The sequence below is a fragment of the Macaca thibetana genome, chromosome 3, assembly GCF_024542745.1.
Source record: "Macaca thibetana thibetana isolate TM-01 chromosome 3, ASM2454274v1, whole genome shotgun sequence".
Lineage (NCBI taxonomy): Eukaryota > Metazoa > Chordata > Mammalia > Primates > Cercopithecidae > Macaca > Macaca thibetana.
The window spans coordinates 25,478,639-25,497,151 of record NC_065580.1 but is presented as its reverse complement, the minus strand read 5'-3'; the positions used below and the strand labels follow the sequence as shown (position 1 = coordinate 25,497,151).

General features: G+C 37.1%; 2 protein-coding genes across 4 annotated transcripts in view; one reads left to right on the top strand and one right to left on the bottom strand.

Annotated features, from left to right (window-relative positions):
• The window catches only part of EXOC4 (exocyst complex component 4), an 816,109-nt gene that overhangs the window by 365,199 nt on the left and 432,397 nt on the right, over positions 1 to 18,513 (top strand). For all 3 annotated transcript variants that reach the window (XR_007723890.1, XM_050782435.1, XM_050782436.1), the window contains exon 10: positions 16,446 to 16,542. Coding sequence is in view for 2 of the 3 variants with exons in the window: in XM_050782435.1 (XP_050638392.1) it covers positions 16,446 to 16,542 (97 nt within the window). In the remaining variant the exon portion in view is untranslated. The remainder of the gene's footprint in view (positions 1 to 16,445; positions 16,543 to 18,513) is intronic.
• Positions 1 to 18,513, bottom strand: part of CHCHD3 (coiled-coil-helix-coiled-coil-helix domain containing 3) — a 1,241,194-nt gene that overhangs the window by 837,583 nt on the left and 385,098 nt on the right. The gene's annotated exons all lie outside the window — the stretch shown is intronic.

Below are 18,513 nucleotides of genomic sequence, written 5' to 3'. Positions count from 1 at the left end.
CTGGACAATTTAATGCAAATTGAAAGGATGCAAAGGATGGTTTGATAATTTTAGAAAGAAGTTTGGTCTAAAAAGTGTCCAGTTAATAGGAGAAGCAGCTTCTGCCAACCAAGAGACAGCAGATGAGTTCCCAAACATCGTTAAGAAACCCATTGAGGAAAAAGGATGTCGGCCTGAACAGATTTTAATGCAGATGAAAGTGCCCTACACTGGGGGAAAAAATACCACAAAGGATATTTATTAGGAGAAGAAGCAAACGCCAGGATTTAAGGCAGGAAGAGATAGACTAACTCTACTCTTTTGTGCAAATGCAATCAGGTTTATGATTGGGACTGCCGTTGTCTGTAACCACCGAGTCTGGAAGGGAAAAGACGCACAGCAGTTGCCAGTCTTTTGGTGTGTACAGTAAGAAGGCTCGAATAACAAGAACCTTTTTCTGGAGTGGTTCCATTGATACTTTGTCCCTGAAGTCAGGAATCAGTAAGGGACTGCCTTTTAATTGTGCAATACTCCTGGCCACTCAGAACTCCATCAGTTCAACACTGAAGGAGAAATAGTCTACTTGCCCCCAAACAGAATGTCTCTAATCAGGGAATCATGAACACTTTTAAGGCTCATTGCACATGATACTCTGTGAAAAGGATTGTCAGCATTATGTAAGAGAATCCTGACAGGGAGAACATCATGAAAGTCTGAAAGGATTACACCATTGAAGATGCCATTGTTATAGAAAATGCCTTGAAAACCACCAAACACAAAATGAATTGTTGGAGAAAACTGTGTTCAGATATTGTGCATGACTTTTGAGGATTTACTAGAGAGCTGATCAAACAAGTCATGAAAGAATTGCATATGGCCAAAAAAAAAAAAAAAAAAAAAGATGGTGGTTGTGAAGGGTTTCAAGATACAGATCTTGGAGAAATTCAAGGGCTAGCAGACAGCATACCAGAGGAATTAACAGAAAACAACTTGATGGAGTTGAGTCCTTTCAAAACAGTGCCAGATGATAAGGAAGAAGATCTAGAAGAAGCACTGCCAGAAAACAAATTGACATGAGGTAATCTGGCAGAAGGGTTCAGATTATCCAAGACTGCATTTGACTTCTTTTATGACATGGAACCTTCTATGATATAGTTACTGAAACTAAAGCAAACAGTTGTAAAAGGATTGGTACCATGTAGAAACATTGTTAGAGAAATGAAAAAGCATCTGTAAAGTTACACTGAGTGTGCCGGCCTCTCCTGCCTCCCCTTCTACGTTCTCCACCTCCTCACTTACTTGTCTCTTCCACTCCTGAGACAGCAAGACCAACCCCTCCTCTTCTCCCTCCTCCTCCTCCTCCCCCCCATCTACTCAAAATGAAGAAAATGAGGGTGATTCATTTTTACAACAATTGACTTTTACTTAGTGAATAGTAAAATTCTCTCTTCCTTATGATTTCCTTATCTCTAGCTTACTTTAGTATAACAGTACAGTATAACACACATCCAAAATATATGTTAATTTTTCTATTCATGTTATCGTATGGCTGCTGGTCAACAATAGGCTATTAACAGTTAAGTTTTTAGGAAGTCAAAAGTTATATAGCAATTTTTGACTGGAATGGGAGGAGCAACCCTAACTAACTCCTGCTTTGTTGAAGGATTAGCTATATTCAAATTTCATCTGCCTCCAGTCTTTCTGTTTTAATTTCTCAGTTCTCTGTTGGTGGAGTGGTGCTTGGCGACTGAGATAAAGATGTTTACGCTGAGTTGTATTCCATGGACTGTTAGTTTTTAGGCTTAAGTTGCTTTGTCTAGTATTATCAGAGACTTTTCGTTGGTAACCTCTACCTGTCTCTGTTCTCTCCTGAGCTAAATCGACAAGTACATTTTATTTTAAAAAAGCTTTGTCTGTATTTTAGACTTTTGAAAACATTTAAAAAGCAGAATCACCTTTTTTTTTTTTTTTTTTGAGATGGAGTGTCGCTTTGTCCCCCAGACTGCAGTGCAGTGGCCCGATCTTGGCTCACTGCAAGCTCCGCCTCCCGGGTTCACGCCATTCTCCTGCCTCAGCCTCCCGAGTAGCTGGGATTATAGGTGCCTGCCACATGCCTGGCTAATTTTTTATGTTTTTAGTAGAGATGGGGTTTCACCGTGTTAGCCCCGGATGCTCTCGATTTGCTGACCTCGTGATCTGCCGGCCTCGGCCTCGCAAAGTGCTGGGATTATAGGTGTGAGCCACCGCGCCTGGCAACCAATCATTAAAGAAATACAAAGAAAAAGTGTTTTTCCAGGAAGAGGTTGTAGCAGTAATTTTATGTGATGTGTTTAGAAACTGTTGATAAGTAGTTATTTGTTGTGTGATTGAGTCACTGTTTTTGATCAGTTAAATGTAGTATGTATTGAATACCAATATTAGGAGTTCTGTGTGATATGTTACCATTGCCAGTCTGTTTACCTATATTATTAATATTGGCCTCTGTTGTAGAGGAACAGTGTCCTGTTTTCTCTACCAAACAATGGTAACTTCATGTTTCTCCCTGGATTTTATTGTGCATATATAAGTTGGTTTCCAAACTCAAGAGCAATAGTTTTGTCTTGTTGGAAGGCTTTTTTATTCCTTTGGTTTATCTTGTAATAGCTTTGCTTATAATTTTTGGGTGTGTTCTTTTTTATACCCTTTTAATACATCATCATGTGAACTTCATGAGGTCATGGATTATGGCTATTGCTTATGTTTATTTCACCATGAACCCACTTCTAGTCACAAAGATGCTGATTATAGATTACTAATCATGCGTTTTTGAATGAAATGAAATAATGTTCCCTATTAAAGCAATTCTGAAGGAAATATACTTTTGAAAACCATTGACTATAGTGACTTGCTTAAAGTTCAGATACTTGTTTTGTGGTAAATAATTGAGAAAATTTTTAGACCAAAATTGCACAGACCTGTCATGAATTTTGCCCATTTTTTTTCTCTGCATTGGAGAATTTTTGTGACAATCATGGCAGGATCTAAGATGCGTCTTAGAAAAGAAAGAGAGTATCAAATAATCATAACTAAATCATGTAAAACTGTCAGCTGCAAATGATACCAGTCATTTATTCCTGAAGCTTTACTAATATCCCAAAGCAAAACATACAGTTCATTGTCCTTTAAAATCTACTAGAATTATCATCTATATCAACGATTATAATAATTGGACTCCCTTTCTACTCGAAAAAGGTGCTACTATGCCATTTTATGCAGTATCAGAAAAATGTAAATAAAACCAATGGACAGAATATATTGTAAAGGAAATTTTATCATCTAAAAAATCAAAATTCATAGATTGGAGATTGCTCATGAGCACATCTGGTTGCCTTATTTTATTGACAAGAAATAGAAGTCCCAGATAGGTTAAGTAGCTTACTTAACGCCATATACTTTATGTCAAAGTTAGAGAACTTTGTTTTCCTAATATCTGATTTTGTAATCTATGAATTGCATTGTATTATATATCATTATATTTCACTATATCCAGTTAACATAACATTTAAGGCAAAAGCTATATCCTGCTCTATATTAATTATTTTTGGATTATTTATAGTGATTGCCTTAGTTAGGATTACAAGAAAATGGGCTAAAACCATAAAAACAGTAACAGTTTATCTGAGTAGAATCCAAAGACACTCACGCTGGAACAACTGAATGGTGAGGTGAAGTTATTTGTAGACTGTTGCATAAAGAGAGGGTTGTGTGGAGACTTCTCTCTCCAGCATAACTAGTACCTTCATTGATCATTTCATGAAAAAACTAAAAATGCCAGATAAAACATTCAAAAATGTGTTGAATTGCTTTGATGAACTGAAGAAAGATAGGATTCACATAAACAAAATAACACCAACGAGCTGCAGGGAGATATTAGACAAAGTGCCGCTAAAGCCAGTTTTCACCCTAAGGGTATTTACTAAACCCAAGTGAACTAGCATGGCACAGGAGAAACAGAACAAAGCCCAGGACCTGTGCAACCTGGGGAGTCTGACAGAAGCATCCCCATCTTCTACATAAAGCATATGGATCATCTAAAAATATCATCTCTTTCCCATAATACCCCACCTCCTGTAAGAGACTAAAAGAAAGTTGGTCACCTTGACACAGGCTGAGAGGAGAAAAACATCCCTAAAGAATTCTTAACTAGATGTCTTGTCAAAATATACATCCTCTGGATAGTGTGAGGAAAGTTTAAAGTGAGAATTGAGTTCCAAATGTGTTCCAGGTTGGTAGTGCCCTTAAGTGGATTAGCAGAACTGTTGCTAATGTTTGGGATGGGACCTACTTTCAAACCGGGCCTTAAAGAATTGCTGTAGATAAAGATCTAAGGAAGATGAGAGTATAAAACATACAAACATATACACACATGATACACAGGAAAAAGTTAATCAGGATTCAGTAGAGGTGAAAGGAGAAGAACCAGATCAACAGAGACTTCCAGTATTGTAATTATCAGACACATGATACAGGCTCATTTTGTAATATGATTTTAGTTAATAACCTTTCACCTTAATGACACCTGCGTTTTATATCTTTTTCTTGCTTTATTGCAGTGTTTATTTTTAATGGATGCATGATATTCTAGTTATATATATGTGTGTGTGTATATCTATATTTATGTTTATTTAATCTAGTCTCTGTTTTGCATTTTGAGAGTTGTTTTTTTAAAGTTCAATATACCATTCTGTGAGGAACATCTTTGTTGCCAAATCTGAATTTCACCCATGCTATTATTTTTTATTGCGGCTGGGAGTAAATTCCTAGAACTGAAATTTTGAGATCAGATAATATTCAAAATGTTATAACAATCAAGACCGATCAAATGGAAAATAAAAATTTTGAGTTTTCATGTAAGTGTGCTAGACAAACGTGGAGCAAATAAGATTGGAAAAATTCACCACTTTTTGCTTTGGTGAATGGTCAACATTGAATTTACTAAATTCAGTGAAGGACAGAGGTCAGTACTTCAAACAGAATACTTACCTTTTTTCTATTGGTTGGTGTCATTACTTTGATTGAAGATATGTAGGAGTGCTGTATTTCCTTTTGTTATCAATATAGTACTCCATCAGAGCAAAAATTTAAACTGTATTCTACCTTGGAGATCTGAGAAATAGTCTGAGTCTGGATAGACTGTAAAATGATGATTATTTTTTGTCAATTATTTGTTGAACATAATAAATGTACAACAAGTAATATTATATATCATAATAATATGTAACATTCTCTGTGTGAAAACAGGAAAAACGACTCTAGCAATTGTAATTTTGAATATTGATCTTGTCATGTCTCACATTTCCCTGGCTTGGAAGACCGATTTTGATTTTGTTAGAATATTACAAAAATTGCTGCCTAGAGTGCCTGGAAAGTTGACTGTTGCCAGTGAAACCTAAAGGTTTGCTGGTAAAGTTATTTAAAACCACCTGTGCCTCAGTAATCCAGATGCTTCTAATGAGCCATGAAATAATGCTGTTTCTGTTTAGATGCCAGCTCTGATTATCTTTGTCAGTAAGCTAAATGGCACCATGTTTTGCAACCTGTATTTTGACTCTGATTTTGTATTTACAGAGCACTCTATCTCTCCCACTTCTCTTAGTCATTTTGAGTTATACTTGTTATGCCAATCCCTTCAAAATAATTTCTTTCCAAATTTGGGAGTACTTAGATTTAAGCACACCTCTGTGAGTGAAGACAATGACAGCGTTTAAACAGCACTGTTTCTTCTTTGTGAACTAGCACTAATCATTTCCAGTGGCCTGAGCTCTTTTGTGGACCCTTTTACAGACAAAATAAGATTGATAGGTCAACCTGTTTTCAGTTTGAGGCTTATTTGCATCATAAATCTACTGCTCAACTGGCAAGCTGTCATCAGAGGATTCTCAGCTAGCCAACCGTACACTTTAGGTCAGCAATGAGATGGGCTCACCTGATTAGAGAACTTCATGGCATTCTGTTGTCCTTCATATCATTCTTGCTGTAACAGGAATTACAGAGCAAACAGTAAAGTCTTCTGCAATCTGAAAGTTGAGTGAGAAGAGAAACCTTATTGTCTGTTTTAATCGTGAGTGATAAAACAGAATAGACAGTTCAAAGAATGCAAATGGCACAGATACTTTCCTAGTTGGCCCAGTTCCCCAGTGCTTCTGCTCTAGCCATCATCTGTTATGTCTGGTAATGCCTTCTCAATGATTCTTTGACATACACAAGACCACTCCTACAAGAGCCAGGTGACAGAGCCTAGAGAAGAAAATATTCATACTTTCTCTGCGTGCTGCCTACCTTCTCTGTCTCCCCATCTCCCCTTTTTCTGTTTTTGTTTGTTTGTTTGTTTTTGAGAGAAAGTCTCCCTCTGTTACCCAGGCTGGAGTGCAGTGGCCTGATCTTGGCTCACTGCAACTTTCACCTCCCAAGTTCAAGCAATTCTCCTGACTCAGCCTCCCACATAGCTGGGACTGCAAATGTGCATCACCACACCTGGCTAATTTTTTTTTATCTTTAATAGAGACCAGGTTTCACCATGTTGGCCAGGCTGGTTTCGAACTCCTGGCCTCAAGTGATCCACCCGCCTCAGCCTCCCAAAGTAGTGGAATTACAGGCATGAGCCACTGGTCCCTGCCATTTTCTGTTAAGCAACTAGTTACTTAAAAACAAAAAACCTAGCATTAGGGTTCAGCCTCTCTGAAAAGCAATCTGGCAGTTTCTGAAGATGTTTAACACAGAGTTACCATATGACTTAGCAATTTCAGTTCTAGATACAGTATATACTGAGGAGAATTGAAACATGCATCCACACAAAACTTGTACCTGGGTGTTTCTAGCAGCATTATTTAATCCAAACAGTAGAGATGCCCAAATGTTCATCTGCTGATAAATGGATAAATTAAATGTGGTATATACATGCATTGGAATATTATTCTTCCATAAAAGGAAATGAAGTACTGATGCCTGCTACACCACTGATGAACCTTGAAAACATTATGCTTAGTGAAAAAAAAAAATGAAATGTAATTAGAAGTACAGTTCCCCGGCTCACACACATGAGAATCTCTGAGCTAGATATACCCAAATAGCCACTGAAACATATTTAATAGATTCAAGATAATTAAATCTAGAGAATCAGTTAGAGTGGAAAGAGAATTACTGCAATCTTCCAAGGTAACCCTAAAATAAAGTGAGTTGTAGGATAATGTCACAAGGATAGGAATGCTCCTCACTGGGTTGTCAGTGAAAACTCCCGTGTGCCTTGTTGATCAGCCGTTTAAAAATATGCATGGAGTCACTGTGGATCCTTTGGTAATTGGCTCATATCTTACATTTTGCTCTTCCTAGAACATGCCGTTTTCAGACTCTATTGTAGAAACACTGGGCACTGCTGCTAATGGACCCTCCTTTGACTTATGCTCAGGGAAGAGCTCCAGGTGAACACATTTTACTGATGGCTCAGGATGAGCTATTATTAACCTTCAAATTTGTTGCTTCATTTTTGTTTCCTCCCCTGTTATCTTGTCCTTTCACTCCTCTTTTAATGTATTGTAAGGAGATAATTGAGAAAGCTGCTTTTTTTCCTCTTGTTTTGTGTTCTAAACCAAGAGACTACCTCGAAATAAATAGTAGATTATTATAGAATTCGTTGTTATTTCAGAGCTAGAATGTACTCAGTTGTTGAACTGCAAAAAATATGATTTTTATTTCTTTATGAGGATTATTTTATGGTCGTTAGCCAAAAATCTAAGAGAGAATCGTACTTGAAGCAAAACTTCGATTAGTTATTTCCATTCTAGCAGTCTACTGGCATGGACATTTCCAGCACACATAAGATACTGCACATACACATGACATGCTGTTCTTTTTACTTCAGCACATATGAGAGATGTCCTTCTCACAATGATCCATCATTAGGCAGTCCCACATTTAGATTCTCTTTCTTGACATTATGCCTATTCCTGTGAGTGACTCTAGGGAGAACCAAAAGGATCTGTCCTTTCTCCTCTGAGTTGAGATTCTTGGAATTTGCCTTATTTCCTTCATTTTTCTGGAGCCTTATGGCCACCTTTTTAAGGCCCTACCTCTTAATACTGTTGCATGGCAATTAAATTTCAATGTGAGTTTTGGAGGGGACGTTTAAACCATAGCTTTTTTTCTGTGTCGTGAGGAAACTGCAAGACATTATTTGGGTCTCGGATGATTAGAAGTGTGGAAATGGTCTGCGGTGACAGTAACAGAAGCAAGAAAGGTCTGTTGACTATTTTTCTTTTGTCTGTCTGTCTGTCTGTCTGTCTATCCATCCGTCCATCCAATAAAGATAGGGTCTCACTCTGTTACCCAGGATGGTGGGCAGTGGTGCAATCATGGTTCACTGCAACCTTGTACTCTTGGACTCAAGCTATCTTCGTGCCTCAGCCTCTCAAGTACCTGGAACTACAGTTGCTCCTCACCAGGCTGGGCTCATTTTTTAATTTTGTGTAGCGGTAGGGTCTCGTTACATTGCCCAGGCTGGTCTCTAACTCCTGGCCTCAAGTGATCTTCCCATCTTGGCCTCCCACAGCACTGGAATTAAGGGCATGAGCCATCGCACCTGGCTGATTTTCTTTTTCTCCTTTTGAAGGAGAAACAGAATAGATGGATTTCTATCAGTATTTCTGGGATGACAGGCGGACTCTCCACAGTTCTTTTCTTGAAGGTTGCAAACCCCCCTTTTTTTTCGTTCCTGCCTTCATGTTTTTGACACCCAGGGAGCTCTCACCAGCAGTTTGAAGGTGAAGATGGGATAAGTAGCATCATAGCCACTACTAGTCAGGAAAGACAGAAAAACGCAGAGCTCTAGTTCTTGCTACTGGGACTGTATTAGAGAGGAGAGTATTTCTAGCTTCAGTTGGACCACCCAAACCTTGCATACATGATCATTATATTTATATATATAGGACATAACCTATGTATTGTTTCTCTTAAGCTTCACCTACATTTATAATGAGGCTTTTTGTGTTTTGGCTGGAATAACCAGCTGCTTTATTTAATGTTGATTCCATGGAAAACATTTTGTGTGTCAAACTCCATCACAATATCAGTGTTCAGTGGTCCCTGTTTTAAACGTTTCCTGCACTACTATTATCTGCATCCTTTTATTCAACCTGCAAATTCCTTGGAAACATAAAATGATATTAAGCACATTGTAGGATATATAGTTGAAAAAATTGTTCTTGGAGAAACAGACTGAAGTTTGAATAATGAACCTACTCTATGTGTGACCTTGAGCAAGACCCTTCATGCCCCTTAATCCCCTGCCATGAGCCTCCATTTTTTCATCTCTATGGTAGTTAATAATATGACAGGAATATTATTAGGATGAAGTGAGTATTTTTATGTAAAGGATTCAGCATAGTGCCAGTTTCTTAGTGGATGTTTGATAAATCAGAATTGCCCCTTGCCCTTCTTTTATCTTTTTTCTACATATCCAGGATAATACTTGGCACCTGTCTTAACCTAAAGTACAACACGAGAGCTACACAAGAATAAAATATAATTGAACACAATATTGGCAAGACATTTACTTGTCTTATGATGAGAATAATGAATTTATTTCTATTTGTGAGATTATCTTTTATAAATAATACTGTAATCAATATACTTTTTCAGCCCTTTCTTGAAACATGGATTTCTCACTGAGCAAACTTTATGTAAAAACATAAGTACTATTTGCTCCTAGTTGGTTTGTAGGTAGAATTCACTTGTTCTAAAAAAGACATTCTTTCTCATTTTTTGTTTGTGCATATGTTCATTCAGCAAATATACTGAGTGCTTATTCCCTGGTAGAAACCATCTTAGGCACAAATAATACAATTATGAACAAAATAGTATTGTTGTTATTAATAATAATGACACACTACCTAAGAGTTGAGTGCAAAAGGTAATTCTTCGCTTGAAGGGGCTTGTTGCCTGGATTTTCTTCCTGTGTCCAGCAGCATCTCACTCTTGGGTAACACAGTACCATCACTAATCCTGATTTACTTGACTTTGCTGTGAGAGTAAATCATTTGAGGGTAAGGATAAGTATTTTACCTTTGTTTCTTCTTGATGTAGCAACAAACCCCAAGGTCACATACTTGTAACAAGGTTACCCTTCTGACAAGTTTAGTGGTGGTGGTAGGAGCAGCAATAGCATTAAGCCATAATGATCACATGTGCTTTAAGAATAAGCACTTGCTAAGAAATGTAATCTAAAAGAACCCCTCTGGCAGGGTGACAGCTGTGAATTCAGGGAACTCTTGAACCATTCAGCTGGCTCTTAGAGCCAATTAAAGACCCCATTTATTGATGCAGTCAGGAATTCCATATTTATTATACTGTATACTATTTCATAATCCTTAGAAAGTAGTTGTGAAGCAAAATATTTGCTATAAAAGAATTCACCTTCACTGTGGTTCTTTTCTACGTGGAAAGGCCAATTTAAAAATCAGGACACAATAAAAAGGTCAGATGGGGCATGCGACTTCCTGTGGCTCAAAAAGTCATGATCAATTTTATGCTATTTTCACTTGAGCACTTGGTACAAGATGGTTATAATTTCAACATCTCTACATTTAATATTCATTATTTTTAATTGAAAAATAAAGAGTAGGGCTAGGCACTTCCTACTACTTTGGGAGGCCAAGGTGGGAGGATTGCTTGAGTTTAGGAGTTCAAGACCATCCTGGGCAACATGTTGAGACCCTGTTTCTACAAAAAATAAAAGATGAATCAGGTATGTTGGCATACACCTGTGGTCTCAGCTACTCAGGAACTTGAACCCTGTGATCGCGCCACTGCACTCCAGCCTGGGCATCAGAGTGAGACCCCATCTCTGTCTCTCTCTCTCTCTCTCTCTCTTTTTCCTTTCTTTTTGAGACAGAGTCTGACTGTGTCGGTCATTCTGGAGTGCAGTGGCATGATCTTGGCCCACTGCAACCTCCACCTCCCGGGTTCAAGCAATTCTCCTGCCTCAGCCTCCCGAGTAGCTGGGATTACAGGCATGCACCACCACGCCTGGTTAATTTTTGTATTTTTAGTAGAGACAGGGTTTCACCATGTTGGCCAGGCTGGTTTTGAACTCCTCACCTCAGGTAATCTGCCCACCTCAGCCTCCCAAAGTGCTGGGATTACAGGTGTGAGCCACCGCGCCAAGCCTGACCTCATCGCTTTAAAAAAAAAAAAAAAAAAAAAAGAGTAGGGGGAACAATGGCTAACACTATCTAATGTTTTTATAAATTTTTTAAAAAAGGAAAAATTAAGACTAGAGAATGCCTTTTTTCTTTCTGTCCTGCTAAGTGTTCCCAGCAAATTTCTAAATCTTTCGCTACAGTAATATTTCCACAAAAATAAGGCAAGCATGTTTCACACATTTGTTGTAAAGTTGGTCTCATTAATGATACTGGCTAGTATTGTGTTTCCTAAAGTAACAAGAACAACATTTTTTGAATTTGGACTTTCTTTCTCCCTAGTTTGTGAAATCAGTTAGATCCTTCAGTGTCTGGTAATTCTAATGGAAAAGGAAAAGAGCATTGGCGATGTACTCAGCACAGAACACTGCTGAATGCCCTTATCTATGTTACTTCCCTTAAACATCACAAGTCTTTGAAAGAGTTTATTGCAATCCTTATTTTATAAATGGAAAGGCTGAGACTCAGAGAATTTAAATAATTTTATCACACTTATGCTAATAATGAATAGTGGTCTGATGTTTGACGCAAGATCATTTTGATTCTTCCCTCTGTTCCATAGTTGTTTCGGTGAGAATCGTGTTACCATTTCTTTCTGAGGCTTTGGTTTCTGTTTGTGTTTTATTAATATGACAACGTTTATTACAAACCACATTAAACTCTAGTTGGGTAGAATCAAGGAATAAATAAATGTGGAATCTTATTACTTAAAAGCAAATGAATTCTAAAAGAAGAGACCAGCCTGTGAACACTAAGATGTTGTCATTCCAGCAGTTATCAGGTGGCCTCGGTGCCTGTTGCCATCTGTCTGGGACAGCGTGTCAAATCATCGTCCTCATTGTTAAAAATAGGAAATAATCTGGGGCCTTTCTTCTCCTTTTGCATAGTATATTCCACTTGTAATACTATTGTCGGGTTCCCTTGCATTCCAGCTATCCATCATCATTCAACATTTTCTATGGTACCTGTCACCTGGCTTCTCACAGCTGCAATTAGACCATAAATATAATGAAGGGAAGGAGTGCTCTGACCTGTCCAGTGCTCTAACCAGGATTGAACAACATGTTCCTTAAGAAGGCTCCTGGCCAGGCATGGTGGCCTACACCTGTAATCCCAGCACTTTGGGAGACTGAGGTGAGAGGATCACTTGAGGTCAGGAGATCGAGACTAGCCTGGCCAACATGGTGAAGCCCCGTCTCTACTGAAAATACAAAAATTAGCCAGGCATGGTGGTGCGTGCCTGTAATCCCAGCTGCTCAGGAGGCTGAGGCAGGAGAATCACTTGAACCTGGGAGGTGGAGGTTGCAGTAAACCAAGATCTCACCAGTGTACACCAGCCTGGGGGACACAGCGAGACTCCATCTCAAAAAAAAAAAAAAAAAAAAAAAAAAAAAAAGATTCCTGACAGTAGGTCCCAGGTTATTTGATCATGAGAAGATGAGAAGGCACATGAGGAAAAGTGAGTTTTGTTTTTCACTAAGAATACTGAAATGCTAAAGCAGATTTCAGGGGGTCAGGACTCAGACCTTATGATTTTTGGCCAAGACCTTTACTTTTGTTTCTGACAGCTTTATTTTCAAGAAAATTTTCATTGGGTTGGCTCTGTTTATTGGTAATGTAGTAAGAAACATTTGACTTCTCATCTTCAAGAGGAAATCGTGACAAGTGCAGTATAGATGGCATTTGGTAATGGAGCTGGAAGAGTATGTGAGGTTCCTGTAGGTGGAAGTCTGGTTAGGGCTTGGAGTAGGGAGGAGAGTCTCTTTTTTCATATTTCTCTCTGAACTTTACTTTTTATTTAGCTTAACTGCATTATGTGAATCAGTAATCATCTTTTTGTAGCTAGCAGGGGTTTAGAACTAATGAAGGTATTATTTAGTTTCTAACCTCATACCCTGTCGTTGTGCCTATATTTTCACAGCCATATCTTCCTCTCACTGACATTTCTAGTGACTCTTACGCTTTATTTTTGGTATTGTAGCTTATCTTTTGTTATCTTTGTTCTCTGTAATATGGTCATCAACAAATGTTTATTAAGCACACCTACTCCCTATACAGCTTTGATGATACAGTGAGATTTGCTTACCTTTATTAGTTTTTGACAGTTGCTTACATTTATTCAGGTTTTGACAGTTTACATTTATTAAACTTTCACACATACTGTCTCATCTAATTGCTATAATATTTTAGCAAGTTAGGTCTTTTTTCCTTTCATTCAGCAAATGTATTCTTGTTTAATCACTTTCCAGGAAGTTACATTCCAGGTGGGAAAAAGTGACATAAGGAAGAAAACACATAGTAACAGAAGTGACTTGTATTAAGGTTCTTATGGGTTATTTTATACATAGTCACTGTTAATGGAATTGTGGACTTTGAGAGAGGGGCATTTGTCAGTTTGGGAATAGATGTGGGACCTAAAGAAATGGTACGAGGGGAGAGAGACCTCCAGATGGTAGCGCAGTGTGGCTAAGGCATAGAGGTACACATGCATACAGCGCATTTACCATACGTGAAGGTTTTCATTTGAATGAAGCCGGGTTAGTCAGGTCTGAATTTAATTATTGAGTGCCTAATATCGTAGCACTTCAGAATATTTATAAACTGTTGGAAATCATCTAGTCTATCTCATATAGGTTATCAAAAGACATGTTCATATTGGGTCGATTATTACATTATTTTTATGTAGACTTATTTACCTGTTCCTGAAGTGTAGAATATATCCCGGTTTCTTCTATACACATCTCCTTCGTGAATGAATTCTGACTAGATTTTATAATCTTAAAAGGAAATATGTTGTTAAAGAAGTTATACTTATTCTATCATTTTTGTAACTATACCATGTGACCTTTCAAGGAGGATTTTATTAGAAGTATAGTGTTTTTTTTAGTCTTCATGCTTTCCTTAACTCAGCAAAATTTAGCAGCACGTTCATATCTCTGATGCAAACCTTGTACAAGATTGATTTTTTTTAATGAGAAAAAACAGTCCATGATTTTTAATTAAGGGTTGACTATGCCATTGTATTTTTGGTTATTCTTAAGAAAAAGTATGCACTGATTAGTTGGTAGAAACAACTGATCCAAATGTCTAGACTCTGATGCCTCTGGGACGTCCTGATGATCCAGGGTATGGATTTCTGAAGCTTCACATGTTTTTATCAGGCAATTTCTAAGATGCCTAGAGACCATTTAGATAGATAATAAATCAAGGGAGATTTAGCTGTGTTTGGTAACATGCAAAGAACGATACTCAGAAAGAAAATGTTTAATTTAGAAGAAGGAAACCAAATGTTGTAAGTGTAGATTGCTAGGGTTTTGAGGAAGCCCACTAAAGAGTAGCCATCTTTCCTGCCAGAGTTTTGAAACTATTGAGAAATAAGTAAGGTAGATAGTAAGTGAAATGTCACTTTTATATTGATTTAAGCCAGATTGCAGGATGTAACCCAGTTTGAGAATCAAACAAAGCTTGCTAACTGAACATCACAATTAAACAGATTTACTCACCCACTTAGAAAAGATGTTGGCCCACTTCAGGCGTTCTCTGACAAAGCAGGGCCTTTATAGCTAAACTTACACCAGACACCACTTAACTGTCTTCAGGCACTCTAGTTTCTAAAGTGGAATATGGGAGTTGCTAAGCCATACATGCCCAGCCTTTTCTTCTCAATTTTTATCAGTCAGAGTCATTATATCACTGTCCCTGGAGTGGGTAAAAGGTGGAGAGAGGTCAGAGATTACATTAGGTGAACTTCATTATAGTGGCAAGAAACACAAGTAGGGGGAAAGCATTTTTCCCAACATCCAAAGTGATACATCTTTTCACATTCTAAATTCTCTGAAATGAGGATGTATCTGAAATCAGTGGCATCTTAATGGCTGCCTACTGGAAACCAGTCACGGTGAATTGTCACCGGTGCAGTGTGTGTGAGCCTGCGTTACTGCTTGCACCATGACCCTTCAGTGTTTCCGTTAATGAAGCAATTAAGGACCATTTGAGGAAAGAGTATGAGTCCTGGTCGGGATAGGAAAGCCTTCTGTTTAAACCTTCTGATAGCATCAAGAAAGCATCAACTTTAAACTTTGCAGGATGGATATCAGCAGCGTGGAATAAAATATAGGATGCAGCATGGAGCACTCTTTTATGAAACACACGCTCTTGGTGACAGTGGATGACAATGTTTAGAAAACAAGGACATTGAAAACTCTGAGTCAGAGTGATTCGAAAGAGCTAGACTTCAAATATTACTTAGTGTTAAGAATACCTTAACAAACTTATTTTTCTTATATTTCCTTATTGAATGTGCCTGAGAGGTTTATGGTAACCATTTGTTTATGTAAAAAGCCAAAGGAGCTATTCAACAAGGAAAAGGAAACATTCCAAGAAAGCATTATATAGTTTAAATAGCAGGACTTTTTTTTTTTTTCTTGGTGATATGTAAAATAATAGTGTGTCTTATAATCATTGGGGTCTCAGATTTGATAAACTATGGTAAGTTAGGCTTATATGAATCTCTGCTCCAGTCTTTACAATGTGCAGCAACTTAGAATGGCAGGCACTTCATCCTTTCTCTGAAAGCTTTATGTCCCATACTGTCCAAGATGGACCCTGGTCATTAGAGATCAAAATTTTCACCTTAACGTAATTGTAGCCTTGCACCGTTCCTTTAAATGTAGCATTTGTTCTTACTGTGATTCCATGTTCTTACTCAGAGTAAAAATGCTGGGTGTTTGTTTGTTTGTTTGTTTGTTTGTTTTGAGATGGAGTCTCGCTCTGTCGCCCAGGCTTTAGTGCAGTGGTGCAATCTTGGTTCACTGCAACCTCCGCCTCCCGGGTTCCAGCAGTTCTCCTGCCTCAACCTCCCGAGAAGCTGGGAGTACAGGCACATGCGACCACGCCTGGCTATTTTAAAAAAATTTTTAATAGAGACAGGGTTTCACCATATTGGCCAGGCTGATCTCGAACTCCTCAAGTGCTCAACCCTCCTCAGCCTCCCAAACTGGTGGGACCACAGCTGTGAGCCACCTTGCCCGGCCAGAGTGAAAATTCTAATCTATTGTTTATTCAAGTGAGGAAGATTGGATGAAGTCGTTCAAAATAATTTTGTACATACCGAAGGTTATTGCTTGCAAAGACGGTCCTAATTATGACAGTATAGGACTCATCTAGATATGCTTGGTTTGTTTATTTATAAACGTTTCAATGAGCTAAGTCTCTTTTTTTTCTTTCTTCTGAAAGGGGGTCCTGATGACAACTTAATTGAAGGTGGAGGAACAAAATTTGTCTGCAAACCTGGAGCCAGAAACATTACCGTCATATTCCACCCATTACTAAGGTAAGTCAAGTGCTATGATGTACTTACTGAAGATCAATATTTTCATTATTTGTGCTGCTCTACTGAATGCCAGTTGTTGCGTCAGCATTGAAACAAGTCATAAAAGAAATTTGTTCTAATTTTAGGGCTTCACTATCAAAGTTAGTCAGAGGCAATTGTTGAGTAGATAAAAAGTTTGAGTAGATAAAAAGTTTCAGTTTATGATAGGAAAGTTTTAGAGATCTGTTACATAACCATGTGCACATAGTTGACACTACTGTACGGTACCTTTAAAAAAGGTTGATGGTAAATTTAATGTTATGTATTTTTTTAACCACAATTTTTTAAATGCATCTTTTGGGATCCAGATATCTAATATATTATCAATTGTATGTTTTCTCTGTAAAGAACCAGAGTATATATCTGTGGCATTTTCATATAATAGACCAGAAACTCCTGAATTTTCTAAATGTTAGGTACTTCAGAATATCACCTTACCTTTCTCAGATCACTTCTGTAATATTTGAGGCATTTGGAATAACAGTTAAACAAATGCTGTTGAACTGGCCAGAGATAATATTATGAATATTTTCTCCAAGCATAAACAGTTTATTACTATAATTGTCCTACCTTCTCATTAACCGAGACTTACTAAATTGATACCATTAGAACTAATTACATTCTAGTCTCTTATATGGGTAACCAGTGTTCTAAATTGTACTGGATTAGTTTCCTCAATTGATTTTAAATACAAAAACATAAATATGTAAATTAAATATCGAAAACTTGACTTTCACACAATAAAAAGTTTTTAAAGAAATTTTATTGACTTTAAGAAGTCTGTTTTACATCAAAATTAGACAATACACTGTAGGAAGAAAGCAAGCAGTATATTGTGGTGTGCTTCTCAAGGTGATCTAACATAATTATAGGTATGCTAGCATTCAAACAAATGTAAAGGATAGAGAACACAAGGGAATCTGGTTAGCAAATGGGAAAAAAAGATCTAATATTTATTGCCTGCCTACAAGCCAAGGAGCTAGGTACTTTACAGACTATCAAATTTAATTCTTGTCTAAAATTTCATCAATAAATAAAAACACTGAGAAAAAAAAAAAAAGTCTGTTTTAGCAGAGATTTGTAGCAAGTAAATTCATTTAAGAAGCATGGGATTAAGAAAACTAAGACTATTAAGAGATTAAGAAAATTAAAGCTATTTCTCTGTAGGTTTAGTTGATAAGTACTATATGTGTATAAGTAAATTATAACATACAGAATTTATAGATTAAATAACATTGATTATATATATCAATTGACTTTGGTAATTAGTTTAGTTTTCACTGTCTTCCTCAATTACAATTGATTTCTACTTAGTTAATGTTGCTAATTGTTAGAAATTGGAAAATACCTTAATCATGGTAGGCATCTTCTAACCTAGATTTAGTGCCATAATTTACTGCTAAGTTCCACTGTAGTTTGGATAAGTGGAACTCTTGTGCTTACATTTATTCCCAAGTAGAAAAGAAATCCTTTAGAAGCCATTAACAGTGTTGTCAGTAACCACTTCTTAAGAAATTTTTCCTCTGTTTTTTTTTTTCTTTTTAAATGTGAAGTTAGAAGAATGAAATATATATACACACACATATATGTAAATATATATGTTAGTACTTATTTTACACTTAATAAAATGCATTTTTTTTTTGTAGAAGATTCTGGTGAAACTTAATGTATTACAGTTCTTGACAGTTACTTGTTAAGTCTTTATAAATGCTGCTTTGCTAGAAAGCTGTTTCAAGGCTTGGTAGTACTCCCAGTGGTTTTACTCGCTTGATTTCTACTTTCATTCAGAATTTTAACTTATTATTGATTAAAAGTGAAAAAAGTTTGTTGCCTGATATAGTTTATCATTCATTCTTTCTCTCTGTATCTCTTAATGGAAATTCCAAAAATATTGTGTGGTCTGAAAGGTAAGTTCATTCTTCGATGAACAGA